Consider the following 21515-nt stretch of genomic DNA (forward strand, 5'->3'; position numbering starts at 1 on the left):
ACTAAAAACCAAAATATAAATGATCAACTACACAATGTAAGGGCCAGACTCCATTAGTGTATATTGTTTTACTTCTTAATTTTTATATAAATGACCAGATACCCTCTAAAAAGATTTCTTTGGATGGCAGTAATCTATGTACAAATGGAACAAAAACAGAAAATCACAAGAACTGAAAATCTCACTAGAAAAGACACATTAATACTTCCAGATGGTAAGAGAGATTGTTCATTTCTAAAGGAAGACGTCAAGAAAACGACTTTCCTAAAAGGTCTCATAGAAAAAAAAATGTGGTTTTGTATTTAGTTTGGTTGAAGTCTGATTTCATCATTGATGTTTCCACTTCAAATCATGTTGCGCTCTTCTGATCATTAGCAAGTTCTGTTTCAGAATCACTTTCTATATGATCAACAAGGAGTCCGGTGGTACCTTAAAGACTAACAGATTTCTTTGAGCATAAGCTTTCGTGGGTAAAAACCCCACTTCTTCTCATGCATCTGAAGAAGTGCGGTTTTTACCCACAAAAGCTTATGCTCAAAGAAATCTGTTAGTCTTTAAGGTGCCACCAGACTCCTTGTTGTTTTTGTGGATACAGACTAACAGGGCTACCCCCTGATACTTTCTATATGATGAATGGCCTTTCAGTTGTATTTTTGTGAAGCAACAGTGACCTCCAGTGGCCAGCGAGGCTAGTTGTACAGAAATATGTACGGCTAATTCATGGCCAATCTACTGTTCCATAACAATGCTGTCTTCAGTAGGGGGCTCTCCAAAAATTCTGTATTTGCTCAGACCAGCTGTATGGGAGATATTTTTAACAATGTACACGTTATCTTGTTGAAATTCTCCTGTGATCCTTGTCCTGCAATTGATTGGGATAGCTCAGTGGTTTGAGCATTGGCCTGCTAAACCCAGGGTTGTGAGTTCAATCCTTGAGGGGGCCATTTAGGGATCTGGCAAAAATAAGGGACGGTACTTGGTCCTGCTGTGAAGGCAAGGGATGGGACGTGATGACCTTTCAAAAGGTCCCTTACAGCTCTCTGAGATAGATTTGGATCCTTTCACCTATGTTGGTGCCACTGACGTCAAAAGAGGCACTTCTTTACAGGTACAGGGGTCAGTCTATGAAGATTTAACGGCAGGACCCTTGTCTATAAAGCAAATCCTTCCCTAACCTCACTGGCTACTGAAGCGCAATGGAGAGAGTCAAGAGTTTACTGCAGGTGCTACACATCCCCTGCCCTGGGGGAAACCAGCTGGGGAGACATGGATCAGGGCTGAAGGATGCTTCACTGTAGCACCTCCATCCTTCCCTGTGTGGAGAGGTATTAAAGGGGCTCTTTCCTTGGTAGGGTTTTTCCAGATCCCAGCCAAAACACACTGGGGGGGGGAGGGAGGAGAAGAGAGTGTTGAGAGCTGGATCTTCCCATGAGCATAACGTCCCAGCTTTATTATGTTTGGTCCAGTTTATTATTATTGGAATATGCAACACTTGATAACAGTGTATTTAGGGCCTGGTCTTGCAGCCCTTACTCATGGGACTCATCCCAATGGAATAAGTGAAACTAGTCATGCAAGTATTTATCGAGCTAGATAAAGCTGAGTTTCTTAAACTGAAAACTCTCTGGAGTTAAGACTGCCAGTCAGTCATATGTATAGACAGCACCTACCACATTGTGTGGGCGACTGGAATGCAAATAAAAAATAAATCTAGGCATTTATGCCGTGCGTATCTAAGTGCCTAGAACTGTGATATCAGGCTTTAACATACTGGACTTTAATATATACATATCGTTTTGTTAGGCTACAATTAATTGCATTTTTATTCCAAATGTAAAACAATGCTTTTTTAAAAAATAAGGACTTAAACTAACTGCATAGAACACTTGTAAAAATGCTGCACAAAATTAACGTCAAATCTGTTCTTTGTTTTTAAGATGAAAAAAGTAGACGTGGAAAGCAGAGATATGTTAATTATATGACATGGAAAAACTCAGATCATCTTGAAAAAAAACCCAGTGGGTTTAAAAGTAAGAGATGCTAACTGGTTGCCTTCCACTAATATATATTGTTTAAAATAAGGCAGAACCCAGAAGGATAAGGAATCAGTTTTAACCTTTAGCATAACACAGCACAGCACGTAAAAAAATATTCCAACAAACTCACCTTACCCCAACAGATAAGATCCTCTATTCAGAAAGAGTAAATTGCATGTCAGCAATACAGTAGAAGTAACTTCCCAGAAGACAAATGACATCATTTCAGAAACAATACCTTTTGTCTTCATTTAAAATTCCCATTTTAAAAAGGGACTAAAAATATGCTATCCTGGGCTCTCATACTGAAGAGAGAAGAATAAATCTTGTTTTCTTCTTTCACACAGTATTCAGCTGTTGTGAAAAGGCCAGATAGTAATAATTACATTTATAAAGTGCCCCATGCAAAAGCTTTCTTGGGTGCCATAAATAATATAAGAATTATGAAATATGGTAACATTTTAAGTTAAAAACACTTTCAAGCAAGAAACACAAAAGGAGATGGGGGCAGGTTGAGTGGGAAAGATGGGAGAAAATGGATTTTAGGTAATGTTTAAAAATTGGGGAGATGGTTTGAGGTAGTTATCCATGAGGGTGCGGGCAGAAAACGAATTCCACACCCTAGGGCCCATCATAGCAAAGGCAAAAACACTTGCTGACCTAAGGCCAAAAATCAATGGAGCCCTAAAAGAAATAGATACCCAGCTAAAAAAACAAAAACAAAAACAGAAGAGGCCTGAAATATAGCCGGTGCCTACACTGATAAGGGCTTTAAAAATCAGCATAAGCAAAAAAAATAAATTTAAATAAGTCTACATACTCTTACTGCCCTCAACAATGGAATATCTTACACATTTGTACCTTTTTTTCTTCCCCACAAAAAGTCTGGCACAATCCACAGAGAGGAAAAACATATTTCCTAGCTGTTGATGGAACGGAATCCTTACCTTGCAGAAACACCTTCTGGACAGACAATGAGCTTAACCAGGCATATATTCAAGCCTGTACAACAATTATTTTGCCAGAGTGCATCAGCAATTATAAGAAAAAAACAATTTTCAAAAAGATACCAAAGTTGGGAAAGAAAGCCATGTTGCTGGCTACATTCCTTTGTGTTTGATCAGAAGCATTCATTTCTAAAGTGCCCAAGGAGTTAAGTGTACAAAGATGCATCACCAGGGGAGTAAGGAAAGGACTAAATGCTTGTTACAGCTTTGTTCAAAGAGAAAGTACAATGCATTAGACACAGCAGGCAGACATACCAGGCATTCTTTCCCTAGAGGTCTGAATACATAGACTGAATAAAATGCTCTCTCTCCACCACCTTAGGGAGGGCCTTCTAATATAGAACTAAGATTCATTGATACAAAAGTGCCTTCTGTACAACAGCAAACCTACAATATCTAATTCAGAGAATTTTTAAACTAAATACATTTTTAAATAACTCACTTTTACCTCCCCCCGCCCCATCTCATTCTCCTGCATATAAAAGATACTTACAATGGTATATTTAAAACTCAGGACCACAACATTTTGATTTAACTTTCAAGTCAATATTTTGTATAACCAGCAAACTTCACATTTAGCAAAATCAATCCTTGGCAGTCACTACTTAGTAATTAGTATTAGAAGCTGACCTGGCTGCTGCTCAGCAGTGAGATCATTTGTCTGGTCACGTAAGAGTCTAAGACAGTTAAAGTTAGACTCTTTGTAAAGTAGCCATTAAAAAGATGTTAAAGCTTTCTCTTTTTTTCATAGATTCCAAGGTCAGAAGAGACCATTGTGATTATCTAGTCTGACTTCCTGTATATGCAAGCCATATGGAACTTCCCCAAAATAAGTCCTAAGAGCAGATCCTTTAGAAATATATGCAATCTTGATTTTAAATTTGTTTTTTAGCATAAGCTTGAAAAGGCTTTTGTGTTCAACAGTTTTAACACAAAATGTAGCTTTTTCAAAAGGGATAGTTCATGATTTAATAAGATCAACTGCATACAGTTAGTTCTGCATGTGAAAGCCCACTTCAGAGGTAAAGCAGATCAAAGGAACATATCAGACCAGTGCTCCACATGCCTCATCTGGCTGCCAATTTAATTCCAGATCTAAGACATGGTCCAGATCCTCCTGTTTTTATTCACATATGGAGTGGGACCAGCCGTCCTAGCTACTGTCTGTTGTATTCCCCTAGAAGACCATTAAAATTGACAGAACACTTTGGCTGGCAATCACAAGCAGAGAACTGACAGGAACTGGGTCAGGGTTCTCTCAGTGAATCCTCCTCAGCTGAATGATCTTTACTCTTGATGAGCCCTGTTATGGCCATATTTAGGGGCAAACGTAAGACAGATCCATCTACGTCCGTATATGCCTTCCCCTAATAGAATAGTGAAATCTCCAGGAAAACGATCTCCTGATCACCATCTGGATTTCATCTGCCTATGAAAGCAGTTATTTCTAGGGAAGAAAGTGTTTTTCCCCTGTGAAACCCTGAGGTACTTCTACTCCAAGTTGAGGGCACTCTGATATTACAATGAGAGAGGCCACAGAACTACACATTAAAAAAAAAATATATATATATATATATATATTGTCCTGCTTACGGACACAACATGAGGAATGAGCAAAAATGGTTTGGATAAAATAAGAATTTCCTCTTCCCCAGCAAAACCTCCAGCCATGTTAAGAAAGGAAACTTGAATCAAACCTCTCTCAGATACTAAGATATTTTAACTTCTGGTTTCCAATCAGGCCCAGGATATGACAAGCCAAAATACCTTAAGAGGCTGTAGTTATGGTTTCTGCATCTACGGCAGAAAATGGGAATACTGTATTAGAAATTTAAGTAGAAAATATGTAGTTGGGAGATTCCAAGCCCAATTTTCAGACCGAACAGGTTTGGATAAATTTACATATGCAACTAGAATCACATTTTGCTCCACCTATTCACATGAGATATCTCATTGAGACCAATGGGATTACTCATCTGAGCAAGTGTAATGTGCTTACATTGGTTTCAGGACCACATTCCTGAATTTTGGATGCTTAGCCAATCCATAACGCCGTAACCTTCTGAGGCTTGCCCATTACTAAACAAAATACACACACACACCAGCAAGTTCAGTCTTACAATATACATGGTGAAAAGAAAACCAAAACACAAGTAGCCAGTGTTGTGACGCATATTAATACATGTATGCATGCAAATAGTTTTCAGTTTCACCACTGATAAAATGAAATAACTTACCCAGAACGCCTCTTTCCTCCTCTAGCAGGCATGGATCCTGCCATTCTCACCTGTCCTGTTGCCATAGGTGCAACTGGCAACGTCACCGATCCAGGAATATCTGAAGCCATTTCTGTAATACAGAATGAAAATCATGTTATCCACTTACCCACTATGAAAGGTAATGACGTACAGAAGGCGCTTTTAAAAACACTCAGTGCAGAGTGATCTTTCCTTTTATTTCTAAAAGGAGACAAATCTATCCTTTGTGGTTTAAAGGACTGTACAAATGATGGCAAATTCATTACACTCTTGCAATAGCTTCAGTTTTGTCAATAGATTTCCTGAGTGCAATTGGAGAGAGACACAATCACAGCATACACAGCTTCCTATGTATTTCTTTTACCTATTAGCTCACTGTACTTTTGTTCCCTACTGTACAGAAGCTGCCCATGAAGCCTAGCAGTCTTTCACAACACCTAAAAAATACCCTGCGAGGAAGTTTGTCAATGCATAACTATTGAAATTAATTAGGTGCTGGGGCATAATTTATCCAGAATAGGCAAAATTTTAAAATATATTCAAATGCAATATTAAATAGTATGACAAACCCTATATGCTGGTAATTGTGGGTAGCAATGAGGTCTAGTGGCTAGAGCTGGACATTGGGCCTCAGGAGATGCTATTTACGTTCTGGTAGCATTTAGAGACCCTAATCAGAATTCATATCCCAATATGCAAAGAGCTATACAAAAATACAGGAAGACAAACACTTCCTGGAAGAGTTTACACTCTAGGCACTTATTCACATCTCTGTCAGTGCCTCGGTGCGTGACGTCAGGCTAATCCGATCTCCATGCCATTCTTTTCCAATCTGTAAAATGGGGATATCGACACTCACCTTAGTAAAGTATGTTGAGATCACAGAACTAAAAAGTATTTTTATTATCCAAAGACAGCAACTGGATGGAAAACATTTTATTATACTTCAGAATGAAATACACTCTAGAAAAACAGAACAAAGTAGTTTTTTCCCTTCTTTCTATCCATAGATTAAGTATATGTATGGACTTTGTGGAATCATTGTACAGGATTTAAGAAATGAAAAGTCTCTCTCCCTCTAAAGCATAGAGATTTCACAGACCATTTGCTGTAGCATGTGGCTGAAATACTACCAACCAAAGGTCACAGTGTCTAGTGGTCACAAAACAAAACCCCAAAAATGCTTTGTTAAACTGTACAATGATTGTGCAAACTGGATGTATATTATTACTATTCTCCTCCCCCAAAACAAATGGTAGGCTGGAGCTTGTGGAAGGATGGAGAGGAATCTGCTGAGAGTGAGCACACATCAAGAGAAAAAAAAATAGACTGGATGATTAAAAAAAGTGTTCTCCTTCACATACACATACAGTATCTCATTACCGCCTCCCAATGCATTCTCCTCCAAATTTCAACCCTAAATATTAATTCCAGTATTTTAAAATGTTGTGGGGTTTGGTTTTTTTAAATATAATTTAGAACCACACATATCAGGGTTGGTAAAGGCATCCTTGGTCACCTGGTCCATCCCTGGTAGCAACATTTTTAAGGTCTTTAGTGGAAGTTTATTGATTAGGGGAACAGGGATTGAGGGTTGTTCCCCATTTTTCATTACTCAGTGCCATAGCCACGATGTTCAGTAACAGAGTGAGAACCAAACCAGTAACTCTAGGGGTGGGTAGGTGAAACCAGGGGCTTCTAAGGAGGTGAGCATAAGAAAGGTGTCAGAGCTGCTATGCTGCCTCCACTCCACAAACGGATCCCATTAGACTGAGCAGCCTACACCAGCTTCAGGGACATGTTATAAGTCAACCCTAAAACAGAGAAAAATCTGGGCCTACGAAAGTTTATTAACAGAAAGCAAATTATTTGACAGGTTTCAGAGTAGCAGCCGTGTTAGTCTGTATTCGCAAAAAGAAAAGGAGTACTTGTGGCACTTTAGAGACTAACAAATTTATTAGAGCATAAGCTTTCGGAAGTGAGCTGTAGCTCACGAAAGCTTATGCTCTAATAAATTTGTTAGTCTCTAAGGTGCCACAAGTACTCCTTTTCTTTTTGCAAATTATTTGAGAAATCCTGTTATTTTTCTCAACAGACTGTACTAGCACAAAAAACCAACTGTGACGGGGAAGCAGAAACCCACTCTTTTTCAACAGCATTTTCTTTCATATTTGGAGAGCACTTCATTCCGGACATATTTTATTCAAATCCATTATTCAATAAATGTACATTTTCAGTCTCATTGTTTCCGTTCACGGCTGCTAGGAATTTCTTCTAGCACATTTATTTTATTAGCTGAACTTCTTTTCAACCAAGAAGCAACAGAGCAGAGAACTTGAAACAATATGCTTCAAAAATGAATTCAAGGATTAAAAAAAAAAAGAGAGAGAGAAATGTGTCTACAGTATCATAAGACAGACAGAGTTACACAAAGGCACTAAAACATAAAAGCTAAACCACTATTTCTGAAAATAAGTTATCTTTGAAATATACTGACAATCATCTCACATTTGAGACATATAGCTGAAGGTCATCTTCAATTGCTCTGCTGATTCATTTGTTAAAGCAGCTTTTAAAACACTAATAAGTATGCTTTTACAGTGTGTTTCTCACTAAGAGAATCACTGAAATACACACCACTAAGAGAATTGCTCTTTTAACCAGCATGCAGCCCTAGAGCAAAAAGGGATATTTTAACAGAATTTCAAATAAATCCAAAAAAAGTGTCCTTTATTATTTTTTAATACCAGAAAAGAAACATGAACACTCATTTGTGATGAGGCGTTTCTACAGCACTATTTTCCTTCGATACAAAATAAAGCACATACAGTACCTTGAAATTACATGACAGAATGGACTCGGCACATTAGAGTCTAAATCTACAGAATAAGTATCATCTAATGAATGGTCTTTCTACTAACAAGAAATGCAATTGCCACTGCTCCAACAGTACATTCCACCCTTGACAGCATTCCAACAGCTCACCTTGCTTATTCAAGGAGTCCCACTGACTTTAGTGGGCTACACATGTGAAAAAAATCAGCAGTAACTGCCCCTCATGAGTTGTTCCAAGCATTAACTTCACTGCTGAAGGGTCTCAGGATGCAAAGAGAAGAGCATTCAGCTTCAAAGCTAAGGTAAAATAATTCACAAGGAATTTAGTTTGTAGGAACCTTTGTTTTCTCCCATCTTAGGAACGACTGTATGCAATCAGCCTTACAGTGCTTTCCATCAAGAAGCAAAGATTAGTGGAAGACAGAAGATACAGAAGGGTAGATTCCTCAGCCCTTCACATATTTTTAAACCTGACAACTCTCAACCTAAAGAGGATCCCTCAGAATACGAAGTGGGAGGGGGTGATGTAAGAAAAGGAAAATAGTGCTCATCACTTTTCACTGTCCTCTCCATCCGGCAGAAGTTTCCAAACAACCAGCAGATGTAACTAGCAGACCCTAAGAGGAAGCGGACCTCGCTAAGAAGCAACTTGGATAACTTTGCCTCTTCTGCCTATCACCACTCAGGAATGCATTCAGAAATGTGAGGCAAGGACAATCTATATGGCCTTGAAGTCTCCAGCCTGGTGAAGTTGTCCCACTCAGCTCAGGTGGTGGAAATTCATCAAGGAGCATGGCCTTTTGCTGGCATCTTGATCATCCATTAATAATACATGATTTTAAGCAAATGACTTAAGGTATGGTAAGCAGAGACCTGTATTTCAGGTCTTTGAAATGAACATCTATTTGTCCTTCTAAAGAGCTATGTACAATGGAGATTAACCCTAGCGGCTACCTTTTCATCCAAAAATTTTGAAATCCTTTCCGGGGGAAGAAAAAAAAAAAGGGAGAGATTTGGTTAGAAGTTACGCACAATCATGGACTCGTTCATAAAGAAGTCCAAAACTAGTTGAAAGAGGAATTCCTGAAGCACCTGAAACTCACATCCATCTAGGAAAAACAGTAAGAACAGAGCCTTGCTCATTAGGAAGCTTAAATCTCCAACAAGACACACCAAAGAGCTACTTTCAGAGTCAACAGATTTCATGTAGTTTTTCATGCATGTCCTCAAGAAACTATGAGCATGGAAAGCAAAAGCCCATCAAACCCCAGAAAGTCAATATACCAAAACTGAAAAAACTTAGAGGGGAGTTTCAGGCCCCTCATAAAAACAACTCAAATAAACCTGCTGTAGGGAACAGCTTGTGGACAGGATATGCTTGCATGCATAGCAATACAGCATTATATACACACACAAAACATTGTGACCGTGACCACTATGGACTTCACCATGGCTCTAGAATGCAGTATGCATCATAGCTTAAAGCAGCTCGCTGTTCAATACTCAATTCCTTCCCTAAATACCCATGGTGAGTTCCGCAGATCTTGAATCCTGGGGGACGGTAAGGTCTAGCTGTCCAGCTGTATAACAAATGCAGTGACGGTAGCACTTCTAAGGGCCGTGACTGGGATATCAAACACACCTCAGAGGGGAGCTTTCACTACCTAATGACAGCATCATTAATATACAGGGTTAACCAGGGTTAACACATCTAACAAGGGTGCACTACTACTGAGTCACAATATCCTGCGGAGCGAAGGCTACATTGCGGAGATCAGGTTCTCCCCCAAAAATATGCACTCCAGATTCTGACTGTGTGGAAAATCCACCCAGGATGTGGCCAAACTATACCTTATAGATTCCAGGGAGTCTGACTAGGAAACTGGTTCAGATTTGAACTCCTTTTCAAAGAGGTTATCTCCATCCCGACTTGCCAACAGTCACCCTGCAGGATCAGGGCCTCAATATAATTTCTCCTTCACATGCCAGAAAGCAGATCCTAGAGCTCCGTGGGGAGCAGGGTGATTAGAAGTTGGATGGATGAGAAAAGCAAAGAGGACAGAAACATGCAGCCTCACAGAATGAGGTACTGTCTGCGGAAGTCACAGTCATAAGGAAAACGTGACTGGACAGCCTGCTTTCTCTGAGGCGGGACCTGCTGGCACTGAAGGAAACCAGAGATGAAGCTAACAGTCTCAGAGAGGTCAACATAGTACTGTACTAAGGGAAACCTACAGACATAGAATAGAAGTGATGTGGCAAGCAGGCCACAAGTAGTACTGCTGCCGGGAGCCCTCTGCTTTATGGAAGAGGGAGTGCAGCAGAAAAAAAGGACACCAGAAAATCAGAAGGGGATACCCGCCAGTGATCTAAATTACATTAGTATAAACGGGGAGCAGCTCCATGGGGGTAAAGTGAGTTATTTTGGTGTAATAGAACCAAAGCCTGAAAGTGCATGGGCAGTTATAGCATTGGTTGTTTGGTTGTGAAAAAAATGGTTACCCACTTTTTTCGAACTGTTGTTCATGTCCATTCCATTCTAGGACGCTGGCAATCTACTTAGATAGAATGAAGCCATTCCGTAAGTCAACGCAGTTGTGCATTGCAGTGGCAGACAGGATGAAAGGTTGTCCAGTGTCTGCTCAGAGAATCTCGTCCTGGATTACAGCCTGCATCCGCTACTTCTATGAGCTGGCAAAGGTGCCCCCGCCGGCGATCATGATGGCACACTCAACTAGGGCATAGGTGCCGACCCCAGAGATCTGTCGGGCCGCTACCTGGTTGTCTGTCCACATGTTTGCGTTGCATTACATGATGACTCAGCAAGTTTGAGACGATGAAGGCTTTGGCAGAAAGCAGACACTGGACAACCTTTCTCCTGTCTGTCACAGCAACAAACAACTGTGTGGACTTACAGAACGGCTTTGCTCAATCTGTGTAGAATGCCAGCACACTAGAATGGAATCAACATGAACAACCACTCGAAGAAGAATGGAAGTGCTTGATGTGTGGTACTTGTCAATAAAGTGCCAGAAAAATACAGCTTTCAGGCTCATACACAACCACATATACTGTTGCTACTGTTAACTCAAACAGAAGTATTTAATCAGCACCAGGTATTATGAAATGAGCTGGGCTCTTTCCTAGGTTGGGAAGACTCTTTTCTTTTGCAAACAAAAATAAGGGCATGTCAAGCATACATAACCCTTATTTAAAAGTGTGAGGGAGTAATGGTCAAAGTGAATTTGTAGATGAAGTTTGACCATAAATGTTGCCTAACACTGTGGACACAGTAGAGTGAAAAATATCTGTGCAAATACTTTAAATAGCTTTTAAAAAAAAAAAAAAAAAAAAAACTCAGTGGTAAACTGTTTTTTAAAGGTAAGACATTTGCATTTGCATTGCAAATCACAGGGTTACAAAAAATGGAGGAACAGGCTTATGTCCAGTAAAGACCAATGGCATTCAGACCTGTCTGAGTTAGCAGCAAAACCAGAGAATAACTTATTGACATAGAGAGCAATTACATAACTTCAATGGAAATCTGGACCCAGTTTCTGGGATAAAGAATGCTGAGACAGCTCAAATAATCTCAGACTTTCATTCCACCTGACCGCTCCACTTTTTCCCCTCCTTCTTCCCATCCCCTTCAGTCTGCTTCTTTCCTTTTTTGCCTGTTATCCCCACTTTTCTTTTTTAAATTGTTATCCCATCATGTCTGTGTAACATTGTCTGATTTTGTACTGTCTGGTCCTACAGCTTTGTCAAGTTGTAAAATTGTTTAACTACACAATTTTATTAGATATCCTGTGAAATTCATGGTATTTGGTAACAGACAAAACTGTGAGTCATTTACCTGTTTCTATTTTTTTTTTTACTGTTTATTTCTTTATGAAAATTAATCACAAAAAAGGAGAAAATTCACAGGGTATTTATTTCATTAACAGGGTACAAAAAGTAAAGTAATTCAAAAATCAGCCAAATAGTATCCAAATGCCTTAAAATTAGGATTCAAGAAAGCACTCATTTAGTAGGGAATAATCTCCAGTGACAGATTAGATTTCTCTTCTATCTCCATCATCCACAGGCCTGATCCCGCCACCTGTTCTCATGTTGACTTGAACATCAGTCCGTGAGTAGTCCCGTGAATTCAAAAAGAATGGTACTACTCAATGTGAGTAAGGATGACAGAATCTGCCTTGTGAGTCTGTGTCTAGAATTATATTCATGGCTGTAGGCCTCTTTGCTGCCACTTCCCCACTTACAGAATATGGCAGTATTTTGTTGGTGTCGCATGTAGGTCATGCTAGAGTGCTTTGGAATCTTTTAAAATGAAGGACATTTTACAAATGTACATTAAAAAATAGTATCAATAAATTCCAGCTCCAAATAAAAGATGGTTTGTATTTGTTCTGGCCTTTATAATAAAGTTTTAGGTCTATGTAACTTAAGTTACATTTATTCCACAAAGTGAAACACAACATCAGATAAAATTTGGTCTCAAGGTTTATTCTAAATAGATTTGTAAATATATGTATGTGATTTTTACAACAACCTGTTTCAATTCTTTGTACTGCTGAGTGTGATATCCTCCAGCACAACAACTGAGGGGCTAAACCTCAGCAATCTTAGTGCAGTAAGATCACTGGATTGAACTGTAGGGGGGAAATATTGATTTTATTTTATTTTTAGTTGAATGTTACTTACCAGAGATTGGCCCCTAAGCCAAAATTTCAAATTCAAAACACCTCCCAAGCTTCTGAGTATTCAGACTCCAGATCTGGATTTGAATGTTGAAGTTTTAGCTCAGCTCTACTACAGTACATGCTTACGGCTTTTAGACAAACACAGATTTCAGAGGAGACAACTGACCAGTTGCCCATCTTCACAGTGTGTGTCATCCAGCTGCGGGGGAGATTCTGCTACTGAAGTCAGAAACCTCTGCTTCTTGTGAAGCTCTGAAACTCCCAAAGGAACACGCTGTCTCCCATCTAGAATGGCCATTACTCAACATTACTTTCAGTCAGTGTATTACAGTCTTTGCTTCAGACCAAGACATGCATGATCTGCATAGGTAACACTGGCCTTGATCCAAAGCCCACTGAAATAAATGGCAATCCTTCCACTGACTTCAATGGGCTCTGAAACGCTTCAACTTTCAAATCTTGTGACAAGTGCAATATTTGCTAGTACATATTAGGGAACCATTGAGGATGCTCTTTCCAGTATTCTTTAATCCTTTACAAGTCATTGTAATATGATAGGTTACATTAGAACTAAATATCAGTGCATGACTAAACCTGAAAGCAGAAGTGCTGGAACAATTTTTATAGTGGGGGTACTGAGAGCCAGTGAACCAAACTGTAAACCCTGTATATAATGGAAAACACTTCAAGCCAAGGGATGTGACAGCACCACCAGTTGCAGCACCTATGCCTCAGAGATGCCAGTTATATAAATGTTACAGATTTGACTGCCAGTCCACAAACTGACTGAAATGGCAAACATCTCAGAGTAAATCTTAGTCTAAGGTTAACACACATGCCCTGTCCCTTGAACAGAAACTGATAAAAATGTTTTAGATGTTCTAGAAAGGTAAAGTCTAAAAACTTCTTTAGGTAATGGACAAATACAATTTTCAAAATCATGAAGAATTAAGATATACAACCACTAACAGATCACAAAGGGTTTTACCACCTAGTATAGGCACATTCAAGAGAAACAAAATAAAATCACATTTGTGAATTCAGAACTTGGCAGCTGAAAACATAGCCACCATGAAGAATATTTCACCTACAGTAAAATCTAATTGTAAATTTAGTTACATCACTTTGGCATGTTAATTACAGAGAAAGAAAAAACCCAGAGAAATTCCACACAGCAGTACAAATTTAAAATACTATTATTTTACAACTTTATTAATATTATTATACATACATACCATTAACAGGTAGGTTAAATAGACAACAGGTCAGAAAAATTTACCATTACATAGGATATGCAAAAGCAGCAATAACCTTTAAATGCTCTTAAATCAGCACTATTATCATATCAAATAAGTCATAAATATAATAAATCCCACCTCTACAGAAGAATTTCTTTCCTGTGACCAAAACCTTCTTGAAAGAAATTTTATCCGCATATGAGAAATATCAGAAACCTCTGGGAAGAAATGCAACTGCATTGGTATTCTGCTCAGAAAATGTCATCACAGATCTGTTTACCTTAACTGTGGACCATGATTCAGCCAGCAACAACCATCTTGCATACTGATCAATTTATTTGCAGCAAAATTACTAACATTTTCTAAATTAACCACATAGATTCTGGAAAATAGTTAATACATTTTTAAAAAAAATTAATATATAATATGGACACTATTTTGTTACATTTTTCATTCCAGCAAGATGCATTGTACTTTATGGAGCTTCTCCTGTTATTCTATTGTGCAGAATATGACACATTCTATTATATACAATTATTAAAGGGAACATCTGAGGGAAGTTTAAAGTAAGAGCTTTATCATCTTTAGGATTCACAGGTGAATGTTAATCGCATATGAAAAATGTAAAACAATGCAACTAAGTACATGATTCTTAATGGATCTGTTTTTTCAGCATGTTTGGCAGTATATGTGGTCCTGGAACGTTAATAAGAGTGCAGGAGAGCTGGATTATCATTAGCATAGTTCAGCAGCATCAGGAAATCCCAAAGACTCCCTGCCCCCAAAAAGCTTTAGGCTATTTTTGGGGTACATCAATTTTTGTGTATTCAACTTGAGACATATCAATAGGGGCTGATTTTCAGAGGGTGGGTGGAGGGTGTCTCAAGCTGAGCACCCAAAAATGGTGGTACCCAAAAATAACTAATCTCTTGTGAAAATCTTGGTGTACAATTGTAATTTATCAAGTGAAAGGATACTCCATTTTTGAGGCATGGATATGAAATACTACTTTTAAAATTAAAAACAAACCCCATATTATCAGAGCATGAAGCTATTTACGTGGCAATTTCTGACCTTGGATAGGAACGTGCTATTCCAGCTGACTTTAATAAGTGTTATGGATATGTATCCGAGGGCAGAACCTGGCCCAATAAAAGCTTACTAGTCTAGAATATTATAAGATACCAAATAAACGGTGTATCAGAGCCAAGTTCTACAATGAGAAACACAAACTTCACTTATGAAACAGCAATTTTAGATAAGAAACCGCTTTAATTGCTTCATAAAAGGACAGAGGAAGTTATAAATTTTATTATTTTACAACTATTACAGCAGACTGCCAAAAAATCATAAAAAATAATTATCTAACACTTAAAGTGTACATTAAGTAACTGTCCCAAAGGAAATTAAATATTTTAGTGCATTTTTAGAAAAGATGTTTGTAATGTAAACTGCGAAATTAGGTGCCAAATTTAATAAAATGGGTCTATGTGCAATTCTACACTTACATTAGCTCACACAATTTCCACAGTTGCACATACATTTTTGTATGCAGCCTGAGGCCTCATTTTTTCCCACATTTGGCCCTAAAAATGCATCTTTTGTCTATGCAACAGTGACCTGTGCTAATAAATGTGCATACTGTAGGTTTCTCTAAGTGTACTACTTCTGCTTCCTGTACAATTTGTAGCATGCTGTACTAAAGGCCACTCACAACTCTAAATAGTTCTCTTTTCTAAACTGGGAACTATTTCTAATTTTTGTTTTAATTATATTAATAGTCCAGAGTTTTCAAAACTACATAATTCAAGGCCAAGTCAATGCTAGAAACTTAACCAATCTTACTATATTGATTAAAGTGTGTGATTTTTTGTAACATTTCTATATCAGCAAAAGCCCTACTGCAGACACACTTAGACCAGCATAAAAGTGCCTCTAACAGTGTAGCTTATTTCACTTGGGAACCTGATTTATACTGCCAAATATGCGCTAGTGCAGCCCTGGCCAAAAGCACATTTTGCAGTGACAGTTTGATTCAGCCCACGGTAACAGCCATCAGTGCTGGTGACAAAGTGAAATGAGAGGGTGGTTTCTTTTCCCAGCTGATGAGTGAGAAACACCTGAGTAAATTGGGGAACTTACCACAGAAGCTGAGCAGTATTGCCAATGCCAGGAGTTTAAAAATCATGAGTCAGAACCCCCTCACCCACCTCCCACCAAAATAAATATGATAGTGTCCTAAAACTCATAAGATCTTTCAAAAGACTAAATCATGGTTTTGGGGGGGCCATCTTCTGGTTTTTAAACTCCCTCTGTTCATCCCCAACATATCTGTGACGATTAAAGGCTGAAAATTCAACCTTATTGTATATAAAATGTGCACTCAAATATGTAGGCACCAGCTTCTGTATGCTCCTGCTCCCTGACTCCTCCCCACCTCCACAGCGAATGGTTCATCGTTGATTCTCCTTAATCTCTTCTCTTATTCCCATCCTTGCCATCCCTCTCTTCTTAGCATACTAACAGCTTCCAGCTTGGGAAAAGAGGTGCTTCTTGCATCACTCTCCAGCAGATATGTACAACCAGCATTGCCGACACCTTCCAACGAGCCATCCTCATGGTTAAAAGAGAATTTGCTTGGACTTCAATTGTTCAAAGGAGCAAAGGATAAAGAAGAATCCTTAGTGCTCTATTAACTCCAGTTGAGCTGTGACACTAGACACAAGTGGAAGGTCTGGCCCCTGTTGTTTAAAAGATTCCATAAATTCCAGGGACAGATTTTCAAAGCCAATTTTGCAGCCTCTCTGCAAATTGGCCAGTGGTAAGAACCATGGGGTATACCCCCAGAAGTCCCAGACATGCGGGAGTGCAGCATCAGTGAGGACACAGTAACTCGAGTAGAGCTACTCACACCTGGACTAGGCTAACCCAAGTGCTTAGACCCACCTGATGCTGATTGCCCGAGATAATTCTGCATACCCTCAATCTTAAATCTGAGTTTTGTTTTGTTTTCTGGAGAATGGGAGCAGTCCTTCAGAAAGCAGTGCAAAATGTGGACCACAGTTTTTGTACATGGGTCGGAGCCTAATGAAGTTCAACAATCGAATAAGAGCCCAGGTTAGCTCTGCAGTGAAGACATACCCTGAGTGTTAAATATCCAAGCACAGTTACACTCACAAATGGACAACTGCATGTGTAAATTGGGTAGTCACATAGCTAACGGCCCAATCTGCATTCTCAAAAGTAAGGATTTCATGTGAAGTTCACTGGCCAATCTGTGGAAGCTTCAAAGTTGACATTGAAAATCTGTCCATGGAATTGATGGAATAGCTAAACAACAGGGGCCAGACCCTCAACTTGGGCAAAGTGTCATAGCTCAGCTGAAGTTAATAGAGCTATGACAATTTTCACCAGCTGAGGATCTAGGCCTAGGCCAGGGGTTCTCACAACAAATTTTTTGGTGGCCTCAAAGTGCAGCCACCAACTCTTGCTGGGGCTTACGCTGACAATTTTTCCTAAAATACTTAATTTACTTTAGGAAAAACAAAATATATATGCACATACGCATGTCCAAATCATTGTCATTTATTCAATCTTTTTTGCAGACTCAATAATAAAAATAGCATACAGCTGTCTCTCTTCTTTACTGGACCTAAACAGAATAGAAACACAAATAAGGCGCTCTGCAGGATTTTGTCTTTTTTGTTGTTGTTTCTTTTCCTTTTTTTGGTTGCTATTTTAAAAAGGCTTGCTAGCTAGTAAGTCTACTGCTGTGAAAAGTGATATTAACAAACATACAAATATCACTTTTCAGAGCAGCAGACTTACTCAGTCCTGGCAAGCCCGGGGACAAATTAAGTCTTGGATGGGGAGGTCGGGGGGGGGGGGGGGGAGTGGGAGACAGGGGAATGCATAATGAGCTGGAGGAGGCAGCGGGAGCCAGGGACAATGGGAGGTGAGCCCCACTGCTAGGGGTTGGAGCCCCGGGGCCAGAGCCTGCTGCCCGCAACACTGGGGCTGGAGCCCAACCCTACATCCCCAGGAAGGTGGGGAACTCACTAGCTGCCTCTTCCTCCAGCATTTGAGTGTCCAGAGGGGGAAGGGTCCAACCCCTGCTGATGGCCCTTGGGGAGAGACCACTGCTTTGTCCCCCCAATCACTGCCCAGGAGTCTGTGGCTGCAGGAAAAGCCCCTGGTGGCCGCATTTGAGAAACACTGGTCTAGGCCCTCACATAGCACAGAATATATTGCCATATATAGGTACAACGGGAATTTTAGGGATGCATATTTTAATTTGTCCTTGTTTTGTTGTTTAGATATTCAAGATTTGATCAATTTTCCCCCATTTAATAAGTATTAATCAAATGATTCTCCATCACAAGAAGATTAGGCTTCCCACAAAATGCAGCATTTCCCACTTAAAAGAAATTATCATTCTCCCTCCCCCTATGATATTTTGAATGTGCTTAAAATTACGGCATAAGTATAAGCTGTGTGCAAGAACAGCAAGAAAAAGTTCCTCTAATAATTTTTTTTCGTAAATTTAACATACTTTATTAGAACTAAAATGCAATATAGGATTGTTCCATCATTCATGCAGCACCATATCTATAGAATCTCAATTTTATATGTAATGACTTTATCCATTAACATACAAATTGAAGCAATGTAACGTACATCCAAGTTGTGCACATAAGCACAAAGAGGAAAACTAAGGAAGTGTAATGACTCTTCTTCAAACTTTCTCAAAGATAGATTGTGCTTAGTCCATTAACTCATCATTTAACGTTTTCATTTAGTTAGTTTGTTTAGTTTATTTTGGTTGGCATTCCACCAGAAATTAATGTACAGGAAATGTGTTTTCTTTTTTAAAATGGAACACTTAGTAGATGACATACAGCAAAACACCAGGAGGTAAAGTGGAAGTTGTAACACAAGAATATGTGAAAACTAGACATAATAATATTGCATTACATTTTAAAAAATTACACACACACACACACACACACACACACACACACACAAAGTCCAGAGGCCATTATTTATTACTTGAAAATGATGGGTGAGATTCTTGTCTCTGTTCCCACCAGTACACAAACAGCCTCAGTAGAGTTACTCTGGATTTATACTTGTATAATAGAGTTCACAGTCTGTCTCAGTGTGAGCAAAAAAATTATCTTACTGTATTTTGCTGAGATCCAGACTGTGCCCAAATCCTGTCGCATTTTCCTCCACAACATTTCTAAAATCTGATATTTTCTGTCTAGATAGCAAAATTCTCATCTAGGCTCTCTATCTCCAGTCTTATCTGCTGTAATTACTTGTTCTCCTTTCCCAAATCCCACCTTACTATCTTGTTACATCGCTCCACCCTATTATATCATGTTTGAGATGACCTGTAGATTCTTCTGGGAAATTGTGTCTTTTTTGTCCATTTGGGAGGATGCCTAGCAAACGTTTGAGCTTTGTAACAAACAAACAATTATAACTGTTCAACACTTTATTATTCACTATTACAGACTATTTTTTAATCCACCCATCTTTAAATTATTTATTAAAAATGAATATTTCACTATTAACTTCAGTGTCACCACCATCAATCTCTGTCCTTTAACTTTATATCTTGGTCAGTATTAATTACTTTGGTCAACCAAAGTCGATTTAGATCTCTACCAAAAGAGAATTTTTAATCATTAGAATCCAGAGCCATATGGTTCATACAAAAGATTCAGCTGTCAATTTCCAAGAATTATTTTACAGTTGCCTTTAGAATATTTATGGTGCTATATTAAGAAAAAAATAATCCAGACCAATATTATTCAGCGCTGTTCCAAAGTTTAAATCATAGCAAGATGGCAAAACACCCCATTCTGAGAGGTGCTGAGGGCGCTCAATTTCTATTAACTTCTTAAAGCATAGTAAATAGTAGTAAATAGACAATGAATTAAAGTTAATGGATAGTAAATCAACTTAAAATGTTGACTGGGATTGATTTTAACCAACTGCAGCAAGACACCAGTAACTCAGCCTTCCTGGGTAGCCAAACCTTTTCATTGTTCCCCCAAGCTGTTATCTCCACCCATAAAGATACGAAAGTCATATGAAAGTTTTATTACATGAGTGGAGATGCAATAGGTTCACAATCCCCGCACATACTTTCTGTTAAGCCAACTGCGTACAATACAAACTTGTTGCCAAAACATCTTGAGTGTGGGAGTCAGAACAATTTTTCTAATTTTAACTTTCAACTAGAGAATACTGCCAGCAGATTTCCGCTAATAATTATTCAAGTTTTTAAATGAATTTCCTTTCATCATTCCTGGACTCCAATTATAATTGCTTTGCATAAGCATCCTTGCAGTCCAGTTTTACTGGCACAAATATTCACAGAAAAGCATGTGCACAAGTATAGTAGACACCAAGTTTTAAATTTTGCTCAATCACTAATTCATTCTGAGAAACAAAAGATATCATGTGACTTACTTCATCAAATATAACAAAGTACAAAAAGTGAATACTGAATGTCAAATACTCAGAGAAATATTGGTAATCCATAAAGCTAAACCATTTTCAAAATTTCATCAAACAACTGAACATATAGCTTTGATGAAATCATAATCAACTTGCAACTGATCAAGCAAAAAATTAATAATTTTACCACTTCATTTATTCATTGCAAATAACTTACTTGCATCTTTCAAATGATTTTGTAACTTATTCATTGTATCTGCATAATAAAAAATGGTGTTGCAGTAGGGATGTACAACTTTTCAGTTTCATTCAAAATATTACGCTGGGTTTATCAAATACTTAATCATCAGTATATTTAGGGTATCACTGGGCATGCTTAGTAAACCAGTGTCTATTGCATTCAAAAGTTACGTATCATTAAACAATATTTTACTGACTGCACTAGTGTCTGCAATCCTGCTTGGTCAGCAAGTAAGGGATATTTATTTTATGTTATGATACTGAACTGACCTTTTGTGTGTTTCCAAATCCCTATTCATCAGCATAAGTCAAACTGAAGAGAAAATTAAAGTGCAGTTGCCAGAAAAGTCACTCAGTAAAAATGACAATATGAGGGTTCCTTATTGAGTCTCTCCCCCAGATTTCCAGTTTGAGGTTCCTTAGTCTACAAAGATTTCCCACGCCCTTCCCTGTGCTTTAAACTCCAGTTCTGCAAACTCAGATTGGGTTCAAGACATTAAGTTGTGCCCTTTTGCCCCCTACATCACCATCAGTAAATAAAGACCCTCTGATTAGCATTTAGAGGGCATTTTTTTCTATTAATGAAGCAGGAAGCAGAAAAGAATCCAGCACTGAAAAAATGCTTTAAAATAAACATTAACACTATCCATTGAATTTATGACAGGTTTCAGAGTAGCAGCCGTGTTAGTCTGTATTCGCAAAAAGAAGAGGAGTACTTGTGGCA

The 21515-nt window shown here is 38.5% G+C and overlaps 1 protein-coding gene across 4 annotated transcripts in view; it reads right to left on the reverse strand.

Moving 5' to 3' along the window:
• ARNT2 (aryl hydrocarbon receptor nuclear translocator 2) overlaps window positions 1-21515 on the reverse strand; it is a 137247-nt gene that overhangs the window by 98151 nt on the left and 17581 nt on the right. For 3 of the 4 annotated variants that reach the window (XM_038420184.2, XM_043493641.1, XM_043493643.1), the window contains exon 2: window positions 5281-5392. In XM_038420184.2, the coding sequence (XP_038276112.1) occupies window positions 5281-5392 (112 nt within the window). Of the gene's footprint in view, window positions 1-5280; window positions 5393-14218; window positions 14318-21515 lie in introns of those variants that run through there. The other variant, XM_043493642.1, reaches the window with a different exon arrangement.

Source organism: Dermochelys coriacea, chromosome 10, assembly GCF_009764565.3.
Source record: "Dermochelys coriacea isolate rDerCor1 chromosome 10, rDerCor1.pri.v4, whole genome shotgun sequence".
NCBI lineage: Eukaryota > Metazoa > Chordata > Testudines > Dermochelyidae > Dermochelys > Dermochelys coriacea.